Source organism: Mchenga conophoros, linkage group LG7 (assembly GCF_057382185.1).
Source record: "Mchenga conophoros isolate Kocher_MC1m ecotype Shallow Benthic linkage group LG7, M_conophoros_male_GT1.1, whole genome shotgun sequence".
NCBI lineage: Eukaryota > Metazoa > Chordata > Actinopteri > Cichliformes > Cichlidae > Mchenga > Mchenga conophoros.
Window position 1 is genome coordinate 51,902,343 of NC_140532.1, and position 23,618 is coordinate 51,925,960.

Consider the following 23,618-nt stretch of genomic DNA (forward strand, 5'->3'; position numbering starts at 1 on the left):
CACTTTAAAGGAAAGAAAATGTTTTATTTTATTCCAAGAGACTATAATATCACTAATATGCAGCTGATCATTCACCTCCCTGCTAATTCAGCATTAAAAATGCATTGGAAATCACCTGTGAGAGGCAGCAGAGCGAGGCAGATGAGAGGTGTGTGGAGATGGGAGGAAAAGAGTGGGCTAGATGTGAAACGAGCGGTGGGGTGAGGGATGAGAGCGATGCAGCGTGTGCATGTATTACAGAGTTCAGTCATCGCAGAGGACAACTAGCCGGGCTCGTTTCCCTGACAGATTGGACCCTATCTTTATATCTGCAGTGAGAAATGTCCAATTTCCTCCTGGCGATTTCAATGTAAGAGTTAAAGAGCTCTGTTCATGTCACGCTAGCGTCTTGATAAAATAGAGATGTGAGATTAGGATCCTTCTTTTAAGCGAACATACATCGCTCCACAACACCACATAATGGGCTTTTTTTTGTCTTGATGCTCCCTCATCATTAATCAACTATTAAATATCATCACACATGGAAGCACACAAAACAAGTCACCTACGCATTTTTCCTTTCTGATGCATCAAACTAAAAATGAAGCCTGAACAGTGAATTAATTGAGCGAATTCATTTGAAAATCTAGTAAATAATTTATGATATACAGGGAAGTTTAATCAAGAAATCCATCTGCTGGCCACTGGACCTGGAGCAGAAAAAGCATAGGAGAGCAGGGGGTAAGAGGATGATAATGCAGTCTTAACATAAACTAAGCTGAATATGGAGAATGCCTCGGAGCAAGCCACAGCTGATTTTTAAAATAGTAATGCTAAAGAGTGTCATCTGTTCCTGTACTTGTGTACTGGGGGCCTCTTTTTACTGCCAGAGCACACGTGATCGAGATACTTTGCTCTCTCTCGTGCAGCCATCTCTCCAAAATCACATTATTGGTTCTTCTCTGAGCCAAGTAAAGGCAATTCCACAGCAAACCAGCTTCATATATTTACCTGCTGATGACTTGCTTAGGCTAACGGAGGAAACATAATAGCGTCATTATGGGCCATGCGCCATCAGATGTCTCAAGGTTAATAGCAGCATTAATTGACAACAAGGATGGAGGCTAAGAAAACCTTGTTCTAATTAGGTAGTATTCTTGACTTATGAATTGGCTTGGAAATGTAATTCCTTATCCATTCAGTTAAATGTGTCAGAAAAAACACACTCAGTGGATGGTTAATAGCCACCGATTTTTTTTTTTTTTTTTAGTTTCAAGGACCGGCTTTTACAAGATAATAAGAAATGAGAATTAATTAGATCCTGCACCAAACCAAGCCCAATCCCTTCCTTTAAAATGTACATCACATTTTCTGCAAGGATGGCACTGACCGCAAGCAGTAAAGCATCTTTGGTATCAGTCATTAATAGTAGAAGAGTTCCCGCTAACTATATTTTAAGTCAGTTATGTTTTACGTTTGTGATTAGTAGGATATGAAGAAAACACCAAGAGAGAGGTTAGGTGAGTGATATGAGTATCCCAAAAGGTATTGGAAGTGAGAACAGTTTTAGGAGAGGAATAAAAAATAAATAAATAAAATAGATTTGATCCATGAAATCTATCCAGGACTAATCAGACACAGAGGGAGGCAGGGGGGTATGCAGAAATGTATTTATTGCAGCTATCCAATTAAACAGTTATGACAAACTCATGGCTAATGTATTAACAGACTTATCCACTAACATCCATTATTTATTCATCATCAAAAATTCAATCTGGCAGACTGTGTGCCATTATTCAGATGTGCTGGGGGAAAGTGGCACATTTGAATAAATGAGGATTGTAGGCCTCACTCCCATGGCTTGTTGTTATTCCAAAACCCTCCTTTTAAGTGATTCAAACATTAAATCTGTCAAAAAAAATGTAGGAGAATGATTGTTGTTGCGTTTTGTTTTTTTTAAAAATCCCTCCCTAGCCCACATAGCTGGATTTACTATATCTTTGGGAAGAAACATATTATTGTTCTCAGCCCATTTAAAAAAAAATCACACAGACACAGAGCTGCTGAAATGGGCTTTGTCATACATCATCTACCTTGCATTTTTTTAATCACCAAAAAGAAAACCATTATGCTTTATGTCAACTTACATCTCATTTCAGAGCAGTTTTTGAGCCCCTCGTATGGCTTCACTAGACAAGAGCATAATTATTATATGTGGTTTGTCTTGTCTCCTTTGGTGAAATTCTGCACGTCTCTGCAATACTATATCCTGAATGTGATTGGATATGGAAATGTTGAGTACTGCAGACCACTCGTTCTGCTGATGCTGTGGAATTTGGCATCAACAGAACGACATATTCCTCAGAGAAACAAACACTCACTCATGCAGACACCTACTGTGCATGAAACCGGACACACAGACTCTTTAGTAATGCAAAACATTACAGGAAAACCAGCTACAGTAAAATGTACACATCTAAAGCTCGGTAGCTAAAGCAGCTCGTGAATGGACACAAATATCCAGGAAACAGCAGATAATAGGCATAGCATTCTACAATATTCCTAATACTCAATATCACATGCAATACATTTTGACATGGAGTCTGTAGTCCGTAATAAGCTTGTAATGTTAATGCTTAGCATGGACCAGCAAGTTCATCTTGGACTGACTCACTTTGGTTGATCTGGCTTCACTGAGCCTAGCATTAGGTGCTCTGAATAACTAACATCACAGAGCAGGCTGTGTTAGATTTAGATTTACCTATTCAGCAAAAACCATTTTCATGTGAAAGAGGTAGAAGTACATAATTGCAAACTCCATTATGATAATTATGAACAAAGCACCGGGAAAGTGGTGTTATAGTTACACACAAATTATGATTTGACATTTAAAATCTGATCTGCAAATATTTCCGATGGTCTTCCTGTCAGTCCTGTGGGAATGATGACTGTAATTTAATCAGTAGTGAGCTGCTGGTCTGATCCTCTGAAGTTAACCCGGTCGAGAATAGCGCTGGGATGACCTTGGTGAGCCAACCTGGTTAAAGTGAGACATCTGTGTGGCAAAGGTAAACACGAGTTAAGCTGATAGTTTGCTGATAATCTTCTCTGTGTGTAAAGTTTACCATGTTACCTTTACCTTTACCTTGGTAACACAGTAGTAAAGGAAAGTACCACTTTTATGAGCTTCCATGAGCAAATATCTGCAGACTGACTCTGCACATATTTGCTCATAACCTTGGTCATATGGGATGAACTGTTGAGATCTCACCATAAATGTTACAGTTTGTCTTTGAGAAACCATGACTTCATAAAAATTAATTCAACTCTATGATGCATAAAAACAACCAGCTGGGCAGAGGTTTTGTATTTTCTTGTTGTGTGAAAGGCAAGCAGTGTCCTTTACTGGCATTTTGTCTGACTTGGCTCTCACAGTGTGTATTGGCGTAGACTTGATAGCCACCTGTAGAATAATTGCAATCTAATACAACATCCATACAGGAAATAGTATAAATAGTTTTCAGGCTTTTAATGTTAGTGTTTTGTTTAAATTGTGCCAGAGGGGATTTTATTATTCTCTGCTGAAACTGATGTCTTAGTTTTGTTATTCTGCTGGAGTGCTTGTTATTTTATCCAAGGACTTAGAAGATGTATGGCCCAAACACTGCAGCATTCAGTCCCTGACTATCAAACAGTTCAAAACAGAATCTTAAGACTATCTTTGCATTCTCTCTGAGCATTATCTGCCCTCTATATCCCCCTATCCTTGTGTTTTTAGTATTATTTAATTTCATTCATCTATTTTTGTGTCTCATGGATGGCATGTAAAAGCACAATTTAAAATCTATACACTTGTAAAAGTTTCTTTTTACTTTCATCTTGACCTTGCTTTAGTAATCTTAAATTGACATTTTCCAGACAAGCTGTCAGATTATCAGGTACAAGTGCTTCCAGTCTAGGTTTGTGTGATATTGTAAAAGCCTTTAGAAAGTCTGTCAGCACAGCAGTGTCTCAGCCATTTGTCTGCCACCTTTATTTAAAGTTTCCTTACAGAATCACTAATGAATTAAGTTTACACGCGACGGAACTGGACTGGATCTGTGACAGCCCTCTGTCTTGGTCAGGGCATGATGTGTTACGGCTGTTTGTTCATTTGTGTTGTCTGGTAGGCAGAGTTAATCAGTACAACAGGAAACACCTGGCCAGTCTTCCCAGAGCATTTAAGAGCTTGGTGTCTCAGCTTTTGCTCCATCTCTCCATTCACCCAACACCATATTATTTGTTTTGTGGGCTTTGGCCTGGTTGTTTAAGGTTATCACAACATCCAAAGCCATATATATTTAACATTCAATCACCCATCCAACTAGTGTTACGATGAAAACGCTGATTAGCACACCTCATGAAGCACGATGTTTGTCTACTTTATTTGGTTAATAAAAAGGTAAATTTTGGTTTAAGTCATTTCTCTCCTATTATTTGTCATGGCACTTGACTAACTGTGACAAATTTGGGGGCTCGTCCAGGATTTGAACCTGGGACCTCTGAACTGGTGGCATCATGTTATTGGTTGGGCGGCTTTTGGCCTGGTTGCTTTAGGTTTTACACTAAACAACACATACCTAACATTCATCCGCCAACATTTTTGGAGAGGCTCCAGGTTCAAATCCCAGATGAGCCCCCAAATTTGTCACAGTACAACTAAAGGGCCATGACAAATAATGGAAAAGACACTACTTGCACCAGAATTTAACAATGTATTAACCACATTTAATAGAAAACTATAGTACTCCATGAGGTGTGCTGATGTGTTTTATCAGTTGATAAAATGAAATGAAAGCCAACGCAAACAAATACCATGGAGTTGGGTGAATGGAGAGAAGGAGCAGGAGCTGAGACACCCAGCTCTTAAATGCTCCAGGGAAGCCGGCTAAACTTTTCTGTCACATATCTAACAGAAAAGTTTGAAGTCTGGTGTTTTTATAAAAGATGTAGGGTTTGGAGAAAAAGCAGCGAAAAGTAAAGAATAAAACTGAGAGTCTATTTCTTTTTTTGACAACCCTTAATTTGCGACTAGACTGTAGCATAATTGTCATATAATCACAGACAAGTCTTGAAAATTGTTCTTTAGCTAACAGTGTCTTTCTTTAATTCCCACCATACTTTGAACTTATTTTCTCTCTCGCACAGCCTCTCTCACTTGGGGAATGAAATCTGGCAGCCCCCTCACAGGCTCCTATAATGTGCTAACATAAGAAATCAATCAGACTCACACTATTTCTACAGCCACTCAGCTCACATTGATTTATTGCATGTGTTGAAGATGCAGAGAGAAACTCTTTAGCACTATGGGGCAGGGTGGTCAAGAGGAATGGATGTAGGAGAGGAGGATGAAGGAATGACAAGTTTAGGAGAAGAGATGGTGGGGGGATTTGGGGTCACTAACCTTTGTTCTGACAGACTGACTTTTAACTCCAGGGTTAAGGTACTGCCTTCATCAGCTGAAGAGAAAGTGATGATTGTGTATTTTCTATTTTAGGTGGCTGTGGTGTTATTGCTGTGGGGATTTCTGTTACGTGGGGTATAACAGTTGCTTGTCAGCTTGTAGTGAGACGTGTCAGGGGTCACAAAGCTGCAGTGGCTTAGATATCTTCCATATATTATCAATAAATGAACCTGAGAAACTTATAGAACAATGTTCCACACTGACTTCCCTGTCTAATGGAAGAATTCTGCCCTAATAGCATTTGTTTCTAATCCACTTAACAATTTAACTTGATTCAAGTCTTGGCATCGAGTGTGTGTCATTGATGCATGAGCATCACTGGGAAAATGTGATAAAAAATGACTCCTATCTTTGAAACAAAATTATTACTGTATTAAAATCATAATCTTTACCTAATATACTTTGCAATGGCTTTTTGACTGTTGTCACTGATCTGAGGAAAATTCAGTTTTGACATTTTTAAGCTCAAAACAAATTATTTTGCCATTACTAAAAAAATTATGACTCATGCAGGTGAAGGGGAGGGAATACCTCACCAGTAAGTTATATACACCTCCCGAGTGAAAGGCTTGTTTATCTGTTTTGTGAAAGATGACTGTCTTAGGGAGAGACAGAGTAAGTAAGAGCTTAACAGCAGCTTGGTATATTTATATCATGAGCATACACTTAGAGACACCAAAGGGAGTTGATGGAGATGACGAGTGAAGTGGATTACTGAGATAGGATGGCACTATGGGGAGAATGAAATCGTATGTTTATATTAGGCTTTCATGAAACACATAAGCAGGAAAACACACGTCATTTGTGGCCATATGCAGCTCCGCTGAGTGGCTGTAGGCGTCTCTCTGCTGGGGCTGCGAGGCCGATGGAAGGGGTTAAAGAGAAGATTAAAGTGATAATGTACATCTCTAATCCGCAGCACATTAGGAGGGCAAAGAGGCAAAAACTGCCTCTGACCACGGAGCCTAACATAAAGAGCATGCATCAGTCGCCATCAGGGTCAGCTGTCACCATGGTAACAGATTATTCTGAATAATTGTGTGCCATATGCGCCTTGTCACAATTAGAAGTTGGCTGTGAGCCGGGCCATGGGTCAAATGGTGATCAGGGTATTGGGGGTGGTGGCAAACACATCCCTCTACAGTGTTTATTAAAATAAAGTTCAGCTTGCTGTTCACATCTGTCACAAGCCTCACAACCCACTCTCTGCGTCAGAGCAGATTTTCTTAGAGCTACAAGCTACAACACTTTGGTGCTGTGGCTTACTCGAAATGTCACTGCATGCTGTATGTATTGAGCTTTCAATAGTTTTTTCCCCCCTTTTATAATAGATCTTCCAAAATGAAAATCTGGAAATGAATAAAAATGGATTTATGATTTCAGTCAGACTACTAAGCTTCTCGAATCAACGTTTTAGCAGAGTAGCGAGGAAAGGAAATGACTGTGTGAAGACAGTGCTCAAATGTAAGCTGACAGAGGCTCAAGTAAAAAAAAACAAAATTGTGTGGTGTGTTCTCCCTCCATTAGGAGTCCAGACATTTTAACTCATCACTGCAGTTTTCCCACCGGGCTTATACAGAGAATGCCTCTGTTCCCATAAGCCATGTTCACACTAGTGCAGTGGGAAAAGCAGCAACAAGGTGCAAAGTGGTTTATCCATTATAGTGAATCATTTATTTTGACACTTCAGCCCATGTGTGAAAAGTCATTTAGAGTGAGATACTGTGCTTCCCTGTAAAGCATAAATCCCCAAATCACAATTAATTAAAATAGAAAAGCTGGTCATCCAAATACCATGAAGTAATGCAGCTGAGTTCCTTCTTGGTAACTTAGAGTGTCTTACGTTTGGCTCATTTTCCTAGCCAACATGTGCCATCTGAAACTTAACTTTCTCAAGTGACCCGTGACGATCTCTATTCACATCGAGTTTCTACATCTGATTGTGAATTTGGCACTAAACAGGAATCTCCAGGGAAGTGCAAAATGTGACAGCGGCTTAATCAGTCTTAAAACGCTCGCAACACCTCAGGCTTGTTACTGCAAGCTGTCAGATTGCATGAGTTGCACAATGATACTGCTTTTCTCTGATCAAATTTGTCACATCATGTCAGGCTGGATCATAAGGTGCAGGCGCAGTCGACACATTTAGGAAAGAGCCTAGATGTGTTCAGACAAGTCACTTACATTTAAACACCAATTAAGCCTCGTGCACCACTTATATCTGTAGTCTATTAGATTGTCACCCATCACTATTAAGAGGTACTTGAAAGCCCTCTGGCATTCTGGGAAAATAATTACATTCTTTCTGCGTCATAATTACTGCCTTGAAAGTGGCTCTTTCAAACACTAACAAAGCAGGCTCTTACTCTTTCTCCGTCTCCCCATTTCTCTCCCCCCCCAAGGTCTGCCTTTCTCGTCTGTCTGTTTTCTCCCCAGACACTAATGAAGCAGTTTAATCTCGTAACTCCAGAGAAATTGTCAGCAGAGAACTCCATTAATTAAGTTCTTGTGTGTCTTCCTTTTAAAGTTTCCTTATTTTGAGAATGGGTCAAATCTATAGGTTTGCCACCTTACTGTTGTTTTGAAATTGGAGAATTGGCATGCTGTAAGGACTGCATCATCTTGTTTAATTAGTCAAAATTAAACTAAGTTAAGTTTTTTAATTTGATCCATTTGATTTCCAGTTGCCAGTCTTAACTCAAGTCGATGTGTAATCTAGAAACTCATATTAAGATTTGTTTTTGCTAGCTAACAGTAAGCTAGTAGCATTAGGATACCATATGGTTATTTTCCTGTCACTTCTGAACCTACACTAGCCCTTGCAAGAAATTGGTATGAAAAACCTGCCAGACATGAGGTGAGTTTGAGTTATTATATAGTTCTAGTTCAGTAAATACAGTGAAAAGCTTGTCTGCTACTTCCTGAGCATGACTGATGTCTAGCACTAGCTAACCACACTCAATTGGTCTGTTTATGCAGTCACTCTACATTTATTTAGTCCTTGCCGTATTCTGACTGTTCATTTGGAGTACTTTTTTTGACACAGCCCTAGTTCATTCACAGGAAAAGTGACAGTTGTGTGACAGTTCCTATTACAAACAGCCAGAGAGCAAGTGTGCTTCTGCTCTCATATTTGTCTGCTTCTCAGTCCCAAAGATTCAGGCTGGTGACTTTTGATCCAAGTTTTCAGAGTAATGTAAAAGGAAAAAAAGTGCTCTATTTCAAATGGTGTGGCCTGAAATTCATTTTTTCCACCTCATCACTTTTTTTTTCTTATTTGAGCACTAGTAGCCCAAGTAAAGTAAAATATGCTAGGTTGCAATTCGGATTGCATTAACTGGCTTCAGTAACTGTTAATGCAACAGCTTAACAGTACATACAAAAAATTGTTGTATGCAGTGTTGTTCCCGGATTCAAGTGCAAATAGTTATTTCAAACCATATTGAACAAATGGGATGCTTGGATATATCTAACAGGATTTTTGCAACAAAAACAAATCAAATTCACCACGAGGGAAAATGTCTTACCACAAATCAGAACACTAATTTAGTAAGATTGTTATTATACATGAACATAAATATGTTATATGGTTAAGAAATATATTAAAACATACCACTAAAAATGTTAAGGGAACATGTGAACAACATTAACATATTTTAAATGCAATATTTAAAGATTTGCTGATTTTGGTTTCCACTGGCTCTTGTTATGACTTTTGGTTTTCAACAAATTATATGTCAGTAAAGATTTTTTAGTTTGATTATTTAACTCATCACAATTTGATATGTGTTTTAAACGATCCCTTAATTTTTGAGCAGTATATACTCCATACCAACCCTGGGCAAGCCATTAGGGTTTTACTTTATTTCCCATTTTTCACTAAGGTGGGTACTACTGCTTTCCTCGTGGAGTGGAAAACAGTGCTTGCAGCGCTTTTATTTTTGCTGCAGCACTGTTTTATGCATAATGCCATTGCTTTGCTTTGTTTTGACTCATTGCTAGGGTATTGCTTTACCATGCAATATGTATTTGCTCGTAAGACTATTCCTTTTCCATTTGTTTGCCCTTTGATAGCTTTAAATCTAAAAATATGCCCTTACTGATGCTGAAACTGTGTCATTCTCAATAAGTTATACAATAACACAAACATTTTCCTGTGACCGATACTACACCTTATAAAGGCAGCGATCAAACCCCCGCACTCTACATGAAGAGGCCCCTTAACGATGCATGCATATCCCCATTCTGCAGTACGTGCTCCACTTATTGCCCATAGCTTCTGAAGGGTTATTGTGCACCGAAGTTTAGAATGTTTCCATTACAGTAAAGGCCCTATTGACAAAATTGCTTTGGTATTTATGAGTAGTGCCAGCAGCAGTACTACTGTGTTTGCTTTCTGGGAAGCTTTGTAAAGGCTAACAAGACCGAAGCCAGTAATAATCTTTTCACATTCACTTTTGAGGAGGGAAAATCAGATTTAGGACTCCAGGAAATTGACCTTAATGAACAGGTGTGTTCACACATACAGTGGGGCAAAAAAGTATTTAGTCAGCCACCGATTGTGCAAGTTCCCCCACTTAAAATGATGACAGAGGTCAGTAATTTGCACCAGAGGTACACTTCAACTGTGAGAGACAGAATGTGAAAAAAAAAATCCATGAATCCACATGGTAGGATTTGTAAAGAATTTATTCGTAAATCAGGGTGGAAAATAAGTATTTGGTCAATAACAAAAATACAACTCAATACTTTGTAACATAACCTTTGTTGGCAATAACAGAGGTCAAACGTTTACTATAGGTCTTTACCAGGTTTGCACACACAGTAGCTGGTATTTTGGCCCATTCCTCCATGCAGATCTTCTCGAGAGCAGTGATGCTTTGGGGCTGTCGCCGAGCAACACGGACTTTCAACTCCCGCCACAGATTTTCTATGGGGTTGAGGTCTGGAGACTGGCTAGGCCACTCCAGGACTTTCAAATGCTTCTTACGGAGCCACTCCTTTGTTGCCTGAGCGGTGTGTTTTGGATCATTGTCATGTTGGAAGACCCAGCCTCGTTTCATCTTCAAAGTTCTCACTGATGGAAGGAGGTTTTGGCTCAAAATCTCACGATACATGGCCACATTCATTCTGTCCTTAACACGGATCAGTCTTCCTGTCCCCTTGGCAGAAAAACAGCCCCATAGCATGATGTTTCCACCCCCATGCTTCACAGTAGGTATGGTGTTCTTGGGATGCAACTCAGTATTCTTCTTCCTCCAAACACGACGAGTTGAGTTTATACCAAAAAGTTCTACTTTGGTTTCATCTGACCACATGACATTCTCCCAATCCTCTGCTGTATCATCCATGTGCTCTCTGGCAAACTTCAGACGGGCCTGGACATGCACTGGCTTCAGCAGCGGAACACGTCTGGCACTGCGGGATTTGATTCCCTGCCGTTGTAGTGTGTTACTGATGGTGACCTTTGTTACTTTGGTCCCAGCTCTCTGCAGGTCATTCACCAGGTCCCCCCGTGTGGTTCTGGGATCTTTGCTCACCGTTCTCATGATCATTTTGACCCCACAGGATGAGATCTTGCGTGGAGCCCCAGATCGAGGGAGATTATCAGTGGTCTTGTATGTCTTCCATTTTCTGATGATTGCTCCCACAGTTGATTTTTTCACACCAAGCTGCTTGCCTATTGTAGATTCACTCTTCCCAGTCTGGTGCAGGTCTACAATACTTTTCCTGGTGTCCTTCGAAAGCTCTTTGGTCTTGGCCATGGCGGCGTTTGGAGTCTGACTGTTTGAGGCTGTGGACAGGTGTCTTTTATACAGATGATGAGTTCAAACAGGTGCCATTCATACAGGTAACGAGTGGGGGACAGAAAAGCTTCTTACAGAAGACGTTACAGGTCTGTGAGAGCCAGAGATTTTCCTTGTTTGAGGTGACCAAATACTTATTTTCCACCCTAATTTACGAATAAATTCTTTACAAATCCTACCATGTGAATTCATGGATTTTTTTTTCACATTCTGTCTCTCACAGTTGAAGTGTACCTCTGGTGCAAATTACTGACCTCTGTCATCATTTTAAGTGGGGGAACTTGCACAATCGGTGGCTGACTAAATACTTTTTTGCCCCACTGTACATGATCATAGTCGAACACAAACACATACTCTTTTCTAATGCAGAACATTGAAGAAGTTTGGTTATTTGTTGTAGAGGATGTCACTTTCAAAGAAAATGTGAAAAGGTACAAATGTCAGGGAGACAATTAAACTTAATGGGTATATCTTTAACAACAAATCTGTTCTTTAGATCTTTAATAACAAGATATTATAGCAACATATCAGAAGGTACCTTCTGTAGTCTTACAGTTATTTATGTTATGATAAATAATACGAGTTACTGTCTACACTTGTGCTGGAAGTAACTCAGTAAGCATTTCATACTAAAACCTAACATCAATATTACAAGATGTTTAAGAAATACACTGTTATCCACTGTTAAGGATTGAAAGTGAGGTCAAGGACTCACAGATCTTAATAATGCCCTTGCTGTGCTTAGTCTTTCTCAGTGCAAAAAGCATAGAAATGCAAGTCATTGCACTTGATTGGTTAACATAACATCCTATTCTTAAGTAATATATCATTATAAAACCTTGATAGAGTTATTAAAGAGCAATTTGGTTTCCATACACTAGCATTAGCCATTTTTTTACAGTTCTTCTGCACTTTAATGAAAAGAGTTTCTATTTTACCTCTTAGCACAGTTTTCATATATCAAGCTAAGTTGCAAAAAAGCAATAGCAGACGTGATTAGCTATAGAGTGGTGAGCATTTACTCCAATGTGTACAGTCTAGCTTTTTTATGCCTGTCTGATTTTTCTGTGATTTTCCAATGATTCAAAATCAGAATAGAAATTCCTAATACGTAGAGCACAGATTATAAAGTTTTGAGAAAATAATATAATCTTCTCCAACTAAAAACAACAAAAATGATTATGCTACAGAGTGCTAAATATAATAAGAGATTAGTTTATTTGCTGTGTCTTCATGGTAGGCCACAATGATTTGAAAGGAGCAGCTCTGTGTAAAGCTCATGATTGATGAAAATGGTGCACTTTCTTTGGATTCCCTAGCTAATGACTCGCAAAAATATTATATTACCCTTTATGAGCAGTTTATATGTATATACGCATATATTTTCTTAATGCTGCTGGTTGTTGATGCTGTATTCCTACTAAGTCGGAGACAGAACACAGGGTCAGACACATTTGGCATATGTGTTTGGCTGAAGAGCCAATGGTGTGAAGCTACCATCTGTGGGATTATGACTGAATGCCTCTAAGACAAATCCTGGCTAGAAATCACAATATTAGAGCAACGTAGAACTTTGGTTGGTCCCAGACAGCCACTCCAGACTGATTAGAAAAAAAATCCCCAGGTAAAAATAAACTTAAAAAGTCACAATAAAATGCATAATATAGTACCAAGGCCTAAGGAATAGTTTTTATGATAATGTTTAAAATGTTTTATATGGTCAGAATAGTATATATAAAATATACAGTATAAGTATTTATATCTCCGTTGGGCTAAAGCAAATATGTAAATTGTGCTGTAGCGCTTTGTTTAACATACAATATCCGTATGTGAATGTTAATGGCTTATTTGAGGATCTGTGACCTTGTGTAACTGTGCACGCTACACAAACTCTAAATTCCGAAAAGACAATATGCTGCATCAGCTAAAATGAATGCATGCAAACACTGCAAGAAATGTTCTTCACCTTCAAAATAAGACAGCATGCAGAGAAAGAAGAGGAAGGAGAGGCCAGCAGGAGAGCAGGGGGATGAGTTCAATCCTAAGAGACAAATCACCCGCTCTACCCTCCACTGCCTGTCCTTGGAGCTCACACTGCAATTGGCCACACAGAGACTGACTCTGTCACCAACTGTCCCTGAGACGCACACACTGGAATGCAAAAACATATCACTGCAGCCACGATTATAAAGCACGCAATCACCGTAAGGTCAGAACGGCTTCTTTGTAAGCATGAAGTGAAACAGCAAGATTGAAAAAGGGCTTTCAGTTTCAAAAGGCATATATTGTTACCTCTTCTCTCACAGGTTATGTGAGACTAACCAAATGGAGACAAAATATGAACTTTAAGTAAATATTTTACATCTACTTTATGTCTTGTAAGACCTATATGTCCTATGCTGTCGTTTAGTGATAAAAAAAAGTGTTGCTTGCAATTGTTAAACACATAAAGCCTATCAGTATGAGGTAGGGAAATATTACATATTGAATGAGAAATGTGTCAAAGCAGTAAGTTTCAAACATCTTAAAGAGTTTTTAATAAAATAAAATGATTTGAAATTTCTTTAAAAATCATGTCTCTACCATATGGGTCTTTTTTGCAGACAGAAAACATCATATTTCAAAAGCTCAACCTACAATTTTTGCAATATTATGTTAATTTTCCGTGATTTCTGTGAGTTTTCTTCGACTTCTAAGACATTTCAACTCATAATTTTCACTTTTCTCTTTGATTTTTTTTGTTCCATGTCACTGACATCCCCTCGTTCTTTAAGTTTTTCATTCCTTTTTCAGAACAAAAGCAACCAGGCCTTGCTTTGGTGATATGATGACAAAGAAGACAGTGAATGTGAGATTGGGCTTCACAAATAAACCTGACTTGTCTTGACTTGAAATTAAACTTTAATGTGCAAGACGCAGGTCAAGTAAGGAGGATTTGAGCATGATTGCATAAAATGTCAAAAACATAATGCTCATGCACATATGCACATCAAGAGGGGTGTATTCTATTGGAGATTATACATGCACCAGTCATGCTTTGTTGACAGCAACAGCATCCTAATTGCACACACAAACACAAGAATATCTTTGGTAAAGGCACACCTTCACCATTCAATAAATTATTGTGGAGTGAAAAGGATAGATTTATAGTGCTTTTCCTGTTACTCTCGTCAGGAATAATCAAAATAATTCTCATCAAGGACTCCTCACAGCTGAACTTCACCAGCTTGCTTGTCTTTCTTCGTCCTTTCTACTCCCACTTCAATTTTTCTCTTTGAAATTGCAGGCCACTTAGAGTTGTGATTGCTGTTGCAAGAACAGTTAAGTGCACAAGCACAATCATGCAAGGACAAGAAACACACTTACCTGGGCACGCAAGTACACTCCTACCTGGATGCACAAGCACATTCACTGATACCCTTATGAACTTCATGCAGACACACACATGCGCACGCACACAAATAAGACGCATCATTAAAAAGCAAGATGAATCTCCACCCCACAGTGTTGCTACTTTAATAGCAGCGTGATAAGAAGGCAGACACTTCCTCAAATAGGCAAAAATGAAGAGCTGCGTCTCCTTAATGTATACATTTGCATATATCACTACGTGTAAACCGTACAGGCACTCATAAATAATACATGCATGTTAGGGATACTGGTGTCCTGCTTCATGGTACAGCTACCCTGCAGAATGACTAATGACTGTAGCTCAAATAGCACTACTGGGTCCCCTTACTTGTGTGTGTGTGTCCATGCATGTGTGTGTCTGCCCATCTATCTCTCTGTGTATGTCTATGTTTGCGACTGCGTTCGCACAAAGGGGGTATCCTACATCTTAAAAATTTGACCTTGGCAAGGAGATCAGATTTTGATGCTGATGGCACAAGACAAATGTAGCGTTTGCTCCTTTACTCGTGTTAGAGGATATGTGCATGCATGTGTGTGTGTGTGTGTGTGTGTGTGTGTGTGTGTGTGTGTGTGTGTACATGTATGGCAGTGCACGAGTAAAAGATGTGATGGTTGAGTGCTATCGGGTGGCAAGTGGTCATGTTCACTCTCTCTCTGAGGGGATGCTGTGCTGCAGTGGATATTGGTCTTCTAAGGTCAGGGGGTTAACTCAGCTCTCCGTAACAAAACTATAGTTGTGCCATCATAAAACACACAAAACCATTATTTTAAGGACACCAGCACCTAATCAATTTCACCCTGCTAGATATTTGTTAATATGATTACTTCCATACATCTTCAGTCCTGCATAAATAACAATGGGAAGGACAAGATCCATGAAAGATGGATATTGGGTGGTGGTTTACTGGGACTCAACAGATAGCTTAACATTTGGACCAGTGACTGGGTACAGTAAGTTCTACCCCCATACTGACACTCTGGCTGACTTCTGTAAGTAGATGATGATAGCAGATCATCTGCAGACATGATACAGTGCAGCTTTGGGGTGTCTTTTCTTTTAGTTAAAGTTGGAAGCTTCCTTTCATCTCAGGTAAGCATCTGTAAGACCATTAATCATCATTATTCTGGCAAGGCCGGCCTCAGAACTTGTTGAATTTTAAATGTAAGTCCCTGAATTAATGATTAGACAATGTTTATTTTGTTGGGTTGTGACATTTGAATCCTCAGAGAGAAAAAAAACAAAACAAACCCTCAAGAAATAAATGACCGTAAATTTAAAAAAAGAAAAGATTCGGATTAACTCCCATTTAAAACAGCCCCAAATTATCTTTAAAATCCAAGAACTTAATGAGTTCTTTGTGATTTTACATTGCCATATTTTAATGTAAAATACACTCAAAAATGATTCAATGCCCTCATAAACAGGACGCAATTGTGTGAGTAAAACACAGCTGATACAAATGTATATAAAATCAAAAGTGTATCTATTCAGATAAATAATCATTAAGGAAAAAAAGCTTCATATAGACTGAATGTATATCAATCAAGTAGATTTGTTTTGATGAGATTCTGTTAAATGTAATGTTTTACATTGTATAATATATTTACATGTAATCAAATTACTTTAAGTCATTATTTTGGGTATTAATATTTCCTTGTGGGTTTGGAAAATAACTTGTTGAAATAACTGCATGAATTGTTATTAAGGTATTAAAATGTTAGATTAAATGTATATTTTTAATACTAATCTGTCTCATTATAGATTTCAAGGTGTATTATAGTTTATCTTCTTAAGATCTGATTACAAGCTAGAGAACATCACAATTTATTTTGGAGGAATGGCACAAATTTATACACTTAGTCATTATTTTATCACTAATAAAGTTTCCGTTTGGTTTTGAGTGTTGTTTGGTATAGCAGTGTCTACAGAGAATGCACACTTAAGTAGATAATCTCTTATATGAAACACTGCTGAACTATGTAAGGGCGTTCACCCCTACACAATATCCTTCTGCTTTTCATCCTGCTTTATATACCCCCTTTTTCTGCTTTTTTCATCATTCTGTCCCCTCATTTACCAATCTGCAAGTCCCATTAAATGATTTGTAAGCCCACAAGTGAATATATGCAAAGCCTCTTTTACTCCATCAGCTTAGTGAGCACTAGGCTAAAACACACCTTGCTAAAGTCCCTGTCACACAGTCTCACGCAAAGGTATTCTGCAAAGCGAACTAATTATCCCAAGAACAACACGTTCACACAATCCAAATATTCTTAGATAGACTGGGGATACTGGCCTAAAATATTTATATTCACACACTATCCATGCACTCATGCAAATACATAGGTACGCTTATTGAAAAAGCACACACGTACACATTCAGGCACGCCCGGGATAAGTCTGAGCCCTCTCTGTCTTATCGAGACGTGCCTCATCAGATAGGATTCTGCTTGTAAGGTCCAACCAATAAAAAGCCCAAATATTCCATTAAGTGTAAATCCTCTCCGCTGGTGGAGCTTGTGGAGTCAGTTTAGGACTAGACAAACACTGCCAAGCAGTCATGTCCAAGCTGGGACCACTGCCAACAAGAAGCTCCACAGATATTGGTGTGTCACTGTGGGGCACGTGCGTATATGTTTGTGTGCACGGGCAGCATGAAACCCCAATGTGAGCATTAGCAGGCAGGGGAATGAACAAACTAAAGCTCTGATCCATGCTGCTCAGTATAATGGAAAGGCAGAGTCTCAGGAATCTAAGTGGGTTGCAGCTGCAACACATAAGCTTTTGTTCTGTGTGTATGTGTTCACATGTGATGTTTTTATAAATTTTTTTCCCTTTTGCAACAAAACTGGAGTACACGTTGTACCCATGTGTGTTGGTGCACACAAGCATTTACGCATTTTGTATACTCACAACACATTTGCCTGCTTTTTATTACTAAAATGAATTTGTAAGACACACAAATTCAGTAGCTTTCACTCTACTATGTAGCTGATTTGTTAGTGCGTTGGTCATATCACTGTGGAGTCTGTGTTTATTTAGTAACGCAGCTCTGTAGCTCTCTGTGTACTGCACAGACAGCTGCAATGTTTTAGGCAGAACAGACATAGATTTCTATCACTGACCCTAAGGCTGCTCATTAGAATTCTGCACACCTCTCTCAAATCTCCCGCTTCCCCCATCCACCCACCCTTAACTTTTTTCTCTCTCTCACTACCTTCCTTTATTTCTTTCTTGCTGTCTTACACCCTGGAAATGAATGCTTAGAGCAAAAAGGTGAGCTATTGGTTAGCCGAGATAACAATGACTGTGTGAGTAGCATACGCGGCAAGTCGCAGCTGACAAAACATACACAAAGGCAAGCAACGCTGCACAACTGCATACATGTAACTGCTGTTTGCATGTTTACAACATGCACTTTCACAGCTACTATATTTGAAATATTAACATTAAAAAGCTCAAGGCATCCATCATACCTGCATTAATCTGAGAGAATTATCAGCAGTCTCCCAACTTTAAGTGGATTTCAAGACTCTTTTAAGTGTGGCTTTTTCAGAAGGCCCACACAGTAACTGTGTGGCTTTGTATAGCTGCCACACTTGCCCCCCATAAGCAGCCATTTCCACATTTAGAAAGCTTAATGTTTAGAGATTTCTCATTTGAGGTCATAAGCCCATTGCTCCAGAGTTAGCCATATTGAGCGTCTTGCTGCCACCAGCTGCAAGTGTAAAATGTGTATTCTGTCATTGGTTGACAAGTAGTTGCCCGAGGTTGCCCATATGGAAAAGATATATATAAATCTTATAAAGTTTGTATCTGTCTTGTGTGAAACTTGTATGAAAAACATACAAGAGTGAAAACAGATATAAGATCCCTTGAAAAATTATATAAATTGAACTTGTATTTTTTGGATACTTACTAAAACAATATATGAAAGTAATGAGAAAGTGGCCACTTTCACGAGTAAAACCTTATATGATTCACTATATGGAGTAGGCCACATCTTATGCAAGTCTTTTATAAGTTTTTACTATTTCTTTTCCATATGGTTGTTGACTGACACTAGGTGAAATTGGTTGCAAACTTATCTGCAATCACTTGCAAACTGCTAGCTAAGCTACTTGAAAAAGTGGACTTTTATTTTGATGGGAAAAGTTCTCTGTGTCTATTTTGTGTCGCACTTTTCACAGTTTCACTACAACCTTAAAAGTAGCTGCTCAGTGTTTTTCCACGTTTGTTTTGGGGTTTTTTGTGGACTTTGGATGACTGTGCCAATCTCCGACCAACCAAAGCAATTCCAAAGAGGCTTTTGCCACATCTTTCTTTAGTGTCAGGGAGTCATTGACTTGTCAGCAGATGTAGGTGACTGGGGCTTTTAGCAGTCGATTTCCCAGCAACTGCCATCAACCTCCAGCAACCACTCACCAGCTGGTAGGGGAATACATATTTTTCCCTGATGACCAGTGGTTTTTAGTTGGTTGTAGATGGGTCTCTAGGTTTGTGTGACTGGGGCCTTAATCACTTGGCCACATGTTCAAAAACAGAGCAAGTTAATGGTATGTCGTTAGAAGTCATGTGTCTGCAAAACCACCATATGAGTTATGAGCATCACAACAGTCAGACAAATCAAGTTAGCTTAACAATTAGCACACAAATAGTTCTAAGGCCAAACCAGAGGTAAAAAATGAGTGTGGGAGGGTGGACATGCCATGTCTGCTGAATATAAGAGTCAGTGGTTCTTTGCCAAACCAAAGCAAAACTTAACCAAACCCAACTTACTTCACCCCCTGGTTACTGAAAATTAGTACAGCTCTAAAGTGATCTTATAATACTGCTCATAACAGGTGTAAAGACATATAGTCTTAGTCATATAAATTCACTAATGAAAATCTTATGACACCAGGCTTGGATAGAAAACTCATTTTGATATATTAATTGCTAATGTTTGCTGCATCCATTCTTAAGTACTCAGCTGGGATTGGGGATGTGTGCTTTTGTGTTGGGGTTATTGTCCCTAGCTAATTGAGCAATTCCAGTGGGGGAGGAGTAGTGTTTAAGGTCATGGAATAACGTGGTCTCTGGAAGCAGTTAGAAAGCTCACACTTCCGTAATTACTCTGCTTTTATCTGTGTAGCAGCTAGAACCGCTAGACAAACACACATATAAGCAGCACTAGGCACATACTGTATCCTGAAGCATGTTCAAATTTCACACTGCACACATTTACCTGTATGAATAAGTGCTGCTTGCACACAGTGTTTTCCCCGCATGCAGTTAATTAAAAGTTACTTTTTGATATTTTCTATTTTAGAAGAAACTCTGTCCATGATTTCTGGAAATTGAACCTGTCATAAAAACTGAATTTAATGATACGTTTGAGATGTAAAGGAAACGTTTGAAAAGTCATGCTGAATATTTATACTGACATTGGATTGGGTAATGTGGAATGACAGGATGCCACATCACTTGATGGAAATGAAAATGATGAATCTACTGTACAGAAGGCTGAATTCGGACATCCCGAAAATCAAAGTGGAAAAATGATGTAGCAGACTCCATTTTGACAGACCTGAACAGTCTGAGGTGCAACCTGGCAGCGTTGGACGGCCTAAAACATAAAGTTCCAGAGGTGTTCGATTAGATTTAGGTCTGGCGAGTGTGGGGGTACAGTCATTGGTATCAATTCCTTCAATCTCCAGGAACAGCCTGCACACTCCTACCACGTGAGGCTGAGCATTGTTGGACACCAGGTGGAATCCAGGACCCACTGCACCAGGATGAGGTCTGACAGTGGGTCCAAAGATTTCATCTCGATACCTAATGCCAGTCAGGGTGCCGTTGCCCATTGGCTGTAGAGGTCTGTGCGTCCTTCCATGGTTATTCCTCCCCTGATGATCAGTGACCTACTACCAACCCAGTCATGCTGAATGACGTTACAGGCAGTATAACATTCACCATGGTTATCCAGACTCTTTCAGGTGTGCTGAGGGTGAACCTGCTGTGATCTATGAGAAGCACAGGGTGCAAGTTTTGGCACCAATTGTGGTATTCTATGGCAAATGCCAATCTGGTTTCATTGTGCTCTGCAGTGACCATGAAGCCCTTTAGAGGATGTAGGTTCCTCATAAAGTCTTTTTCTGATTGTTTTCTCAGACACATTAACACCAGTGGTCTGTTGGAGGTCATTTTGTAGTTCTGACAGTGATCATCCTGTTCCTCCTTGCAAAAAGGAGTAGATGCTGGTCATGCTGATGGGTTAAGGACCTTCTATGGCTCTGTCCGGCTCCCTTAGAATAACTGCCTGTCTCTTGAAATCCCCTCAATCCCCTCAAGGTCCAATGTGCTAGGACCTTTGCACCCTCTGTACGGTCCAGATTTCAGCTCACAGTACCAGTAGTGACACTGGCCCTAGCCAAACAGTCAGAAGGGATGAGGAGGGAAAAAGTCAGTGGCCTCCACCTGTAAAACCATTCCTATTGTGGGTGCTCATTGTTACCCCTCTAGTGCACCTGTTTTTAATTTCATTAACACCAAACCTCTGCTGCCAGATCAATATCCTACAAGTTTAATTGACTTGATGCTAAACCCTGATTAAAAAGTATTCCTTTACTTGTTTTCAGGAGTATATATCCAAAGCCTGTGCGTCTATGCATGTATGTGTGTGTTTGTTTGCATGTGCACGCATGCTTGATTGCACATGTGACTTGAACAAACGCCAACACTAGTGGCCCTATCTGTTTGTCCCATGCAGACGTTCTGTGAATGTGTGCCCAGCTCCTCTCAACTCAAACATCGCTGGTCAGATTCAGAAACAGCCAGGGAGACCCCAGCTAAGGTAAGGCCCCGTTATCACAACATGTACGCACATGTATACTTGAGCAATTTGTCTTTTTAACTGGTTGAATTTACACAAATCAAACAAATTATTTTGGCTAGAGTTTGAATTAGATTTCTGCAGAATAATATGTAAGTTGATATGGGGACTAGCAAACACTGAAGTGGATAGAAATGGCTAAATAAAAATAATCCAAACTGATATAATGTATAATATTATAATGACACAAATTAAATCCCCTTATTTCTTCCTCTATACTACGTGCACTGCTGTATACACTACCATCCACCATCCTCCTTTTTAGTCAAATCAGGGGCAGACATTGAATAGTTACTTGCTCACCTGTGGAGGAGATTATGTTTCACCGACAATTATTTTTTTAATCACCAGCCACTATCTCACTCCTTTAGAAATGAATCGTTTTTTTTCCAATAAATGACATCAGAAACAGCAGTATGCGACATTACGTGATGGCAGAGCTTCAGTTCATCCTTTGTCATTTATTGAAAAAAAAAAAAAAAAAAAAAAAAAAAAAAAAAAAAAAAGAAATGAATCGTTGTGTGTAACACATTATATTTTGCCACTGAGAAGCAGCAATTGCACAACCTCAGCTCAAATACCCAGACGCACAAGAGGAAGATGGATAAGACCCTGCAGATACTCTGAACTGAGAGGGGAGGTCATGGCTACACTGGGAAATGGAGCCTGATTGTATAGCAGATTATAATGAAGAAACTGCACTGAATGCTGTTATGAGTCAGATTCAAACCGCCAGTGAATGAAAGGAGGGTGGAAATGGTGAACATGACTTCTTTTAAAACCAGTCCGTGCATGCCAGTTTAGCTTCAAAATATTTTTGTACCTTTCTGCGTGTATTAGTTTGGCAGCTCCAACGTGAATGTCTTCTGTGTATACATCGATTTGTGTCAGCATGTGCATGTTTGTGTTTTGAGAAGAGGGAGAGAGGACGAGAGAGTGAGGATGCTTGGAAGAGTTTTGCTAGTTTCCTGCTTATCTAATGAGCAGGCAAAACCTTTTGTCCAAGAACTGTCTGCCAGTTCTCCTGCGTGGGAGGACATCATTTCCACAGAGAGGAATTCTCTCTAATTCTCTGCCTCTTCTTTCCGATCTATCTATCAGAATTCCCCAGTTCTCCTCTCAAATCCCATGGTGTGGCTTGAGTACAGAAAGGAGAGGACGTGAAAGTCAGCCACTAATTACAGAGTGGTCTCCTGCTGTGAGATCGAGTCTCATTTACAAAAAAAACCTAACTGTTAAGAGGCTGCTTGCATCCTGTTCTCACTGTCATTATGCCACTACAAATCTCAACCTGAGGTGGGAGACCGCGTACTCCAATGGGGCATGAAGCAGGTTGCTGTTTCATTTCATTTTTACTGACCATCAAAACACAATGCAAAAGAAAATCTCTGGCTCCAGAAACATTTTGGTTGGTTAATAATGCATAAAAAAAGGTTAAATTAGCCACCTTTGTTTCTAAAGTGGAAAAGATGCCTGGTTAGTTAATTTCTTTTTACACTTGCTCTGTTTTCTATTTCTTTTCTGTTGTCTTATCCCTATGCCATGTTTATTACTGGGAACATTGTTTGCCACAGCACAATAAAAAAATAAAATCATAAAATTATAAGATCAACTTAACTGAATAACCACCTTGTTGTTGAGCCAGTGCGTTTCTACAGACCAAAATATTACCTGTAAACAGAAGAATGAGTGCATTTCCTGTGATTATTCTTCTGTTGAAAAATAAATAAATCCTCATCCTGTACTTGTTTGAGCAAACATCCTATAATGACACATAATTATGTTATTGTTAAGTGACCTCGTCTTTTATTGACATTGTAAGTTGTAGGAAAAATTGACATCCAAAGCAGTAGAACTTCCCAGGAGAAAAAAGGCCTTAACAAAAAAAAGTCAGCAAACCTTTTAATCTTTTTTTTTTTAATTTGATTTGATGGAATACGTGTGTGGTGAAGTGTGGTTTGTGCAGGGGTGGGGTGGAGCAGTGGGTAACTGCCAGGGTATCCAAAAAGAACTATAATAAAGCACTGTTGACTGTGACACACT

General features: G+C 39.2%; 1 protein-coding gene across 2 annotated transcripts in view; it reads left to right on the forward strand.

Moving 5' to 3' along the window:
- The window catches only part of fibcd1b (fibrinogen C domain containing 1b), a 125,501-nt gene that overhangs the window by 10,042 nt on the left and 91,841 nt on the right, over positions 1 to 23,618 (forward strand). The window contains exon 2 of one of the 2 annotated variants that reach the window (XM_085280053.1): positions 21,453 to 21,536. The exons of the other annotated variant lie outside the window; for it this stretch is intronic. Within the exon in view, the coding sequence (XP_085136179.1) occupies positions 21,453 to 21,536 (84 nt within the window). The remainder of the gene's footprint in view (positions 1 to 21,452; positions 21,537 to 23,618) is intronic. 2 annotated transcript variants of the gene reach the window in all.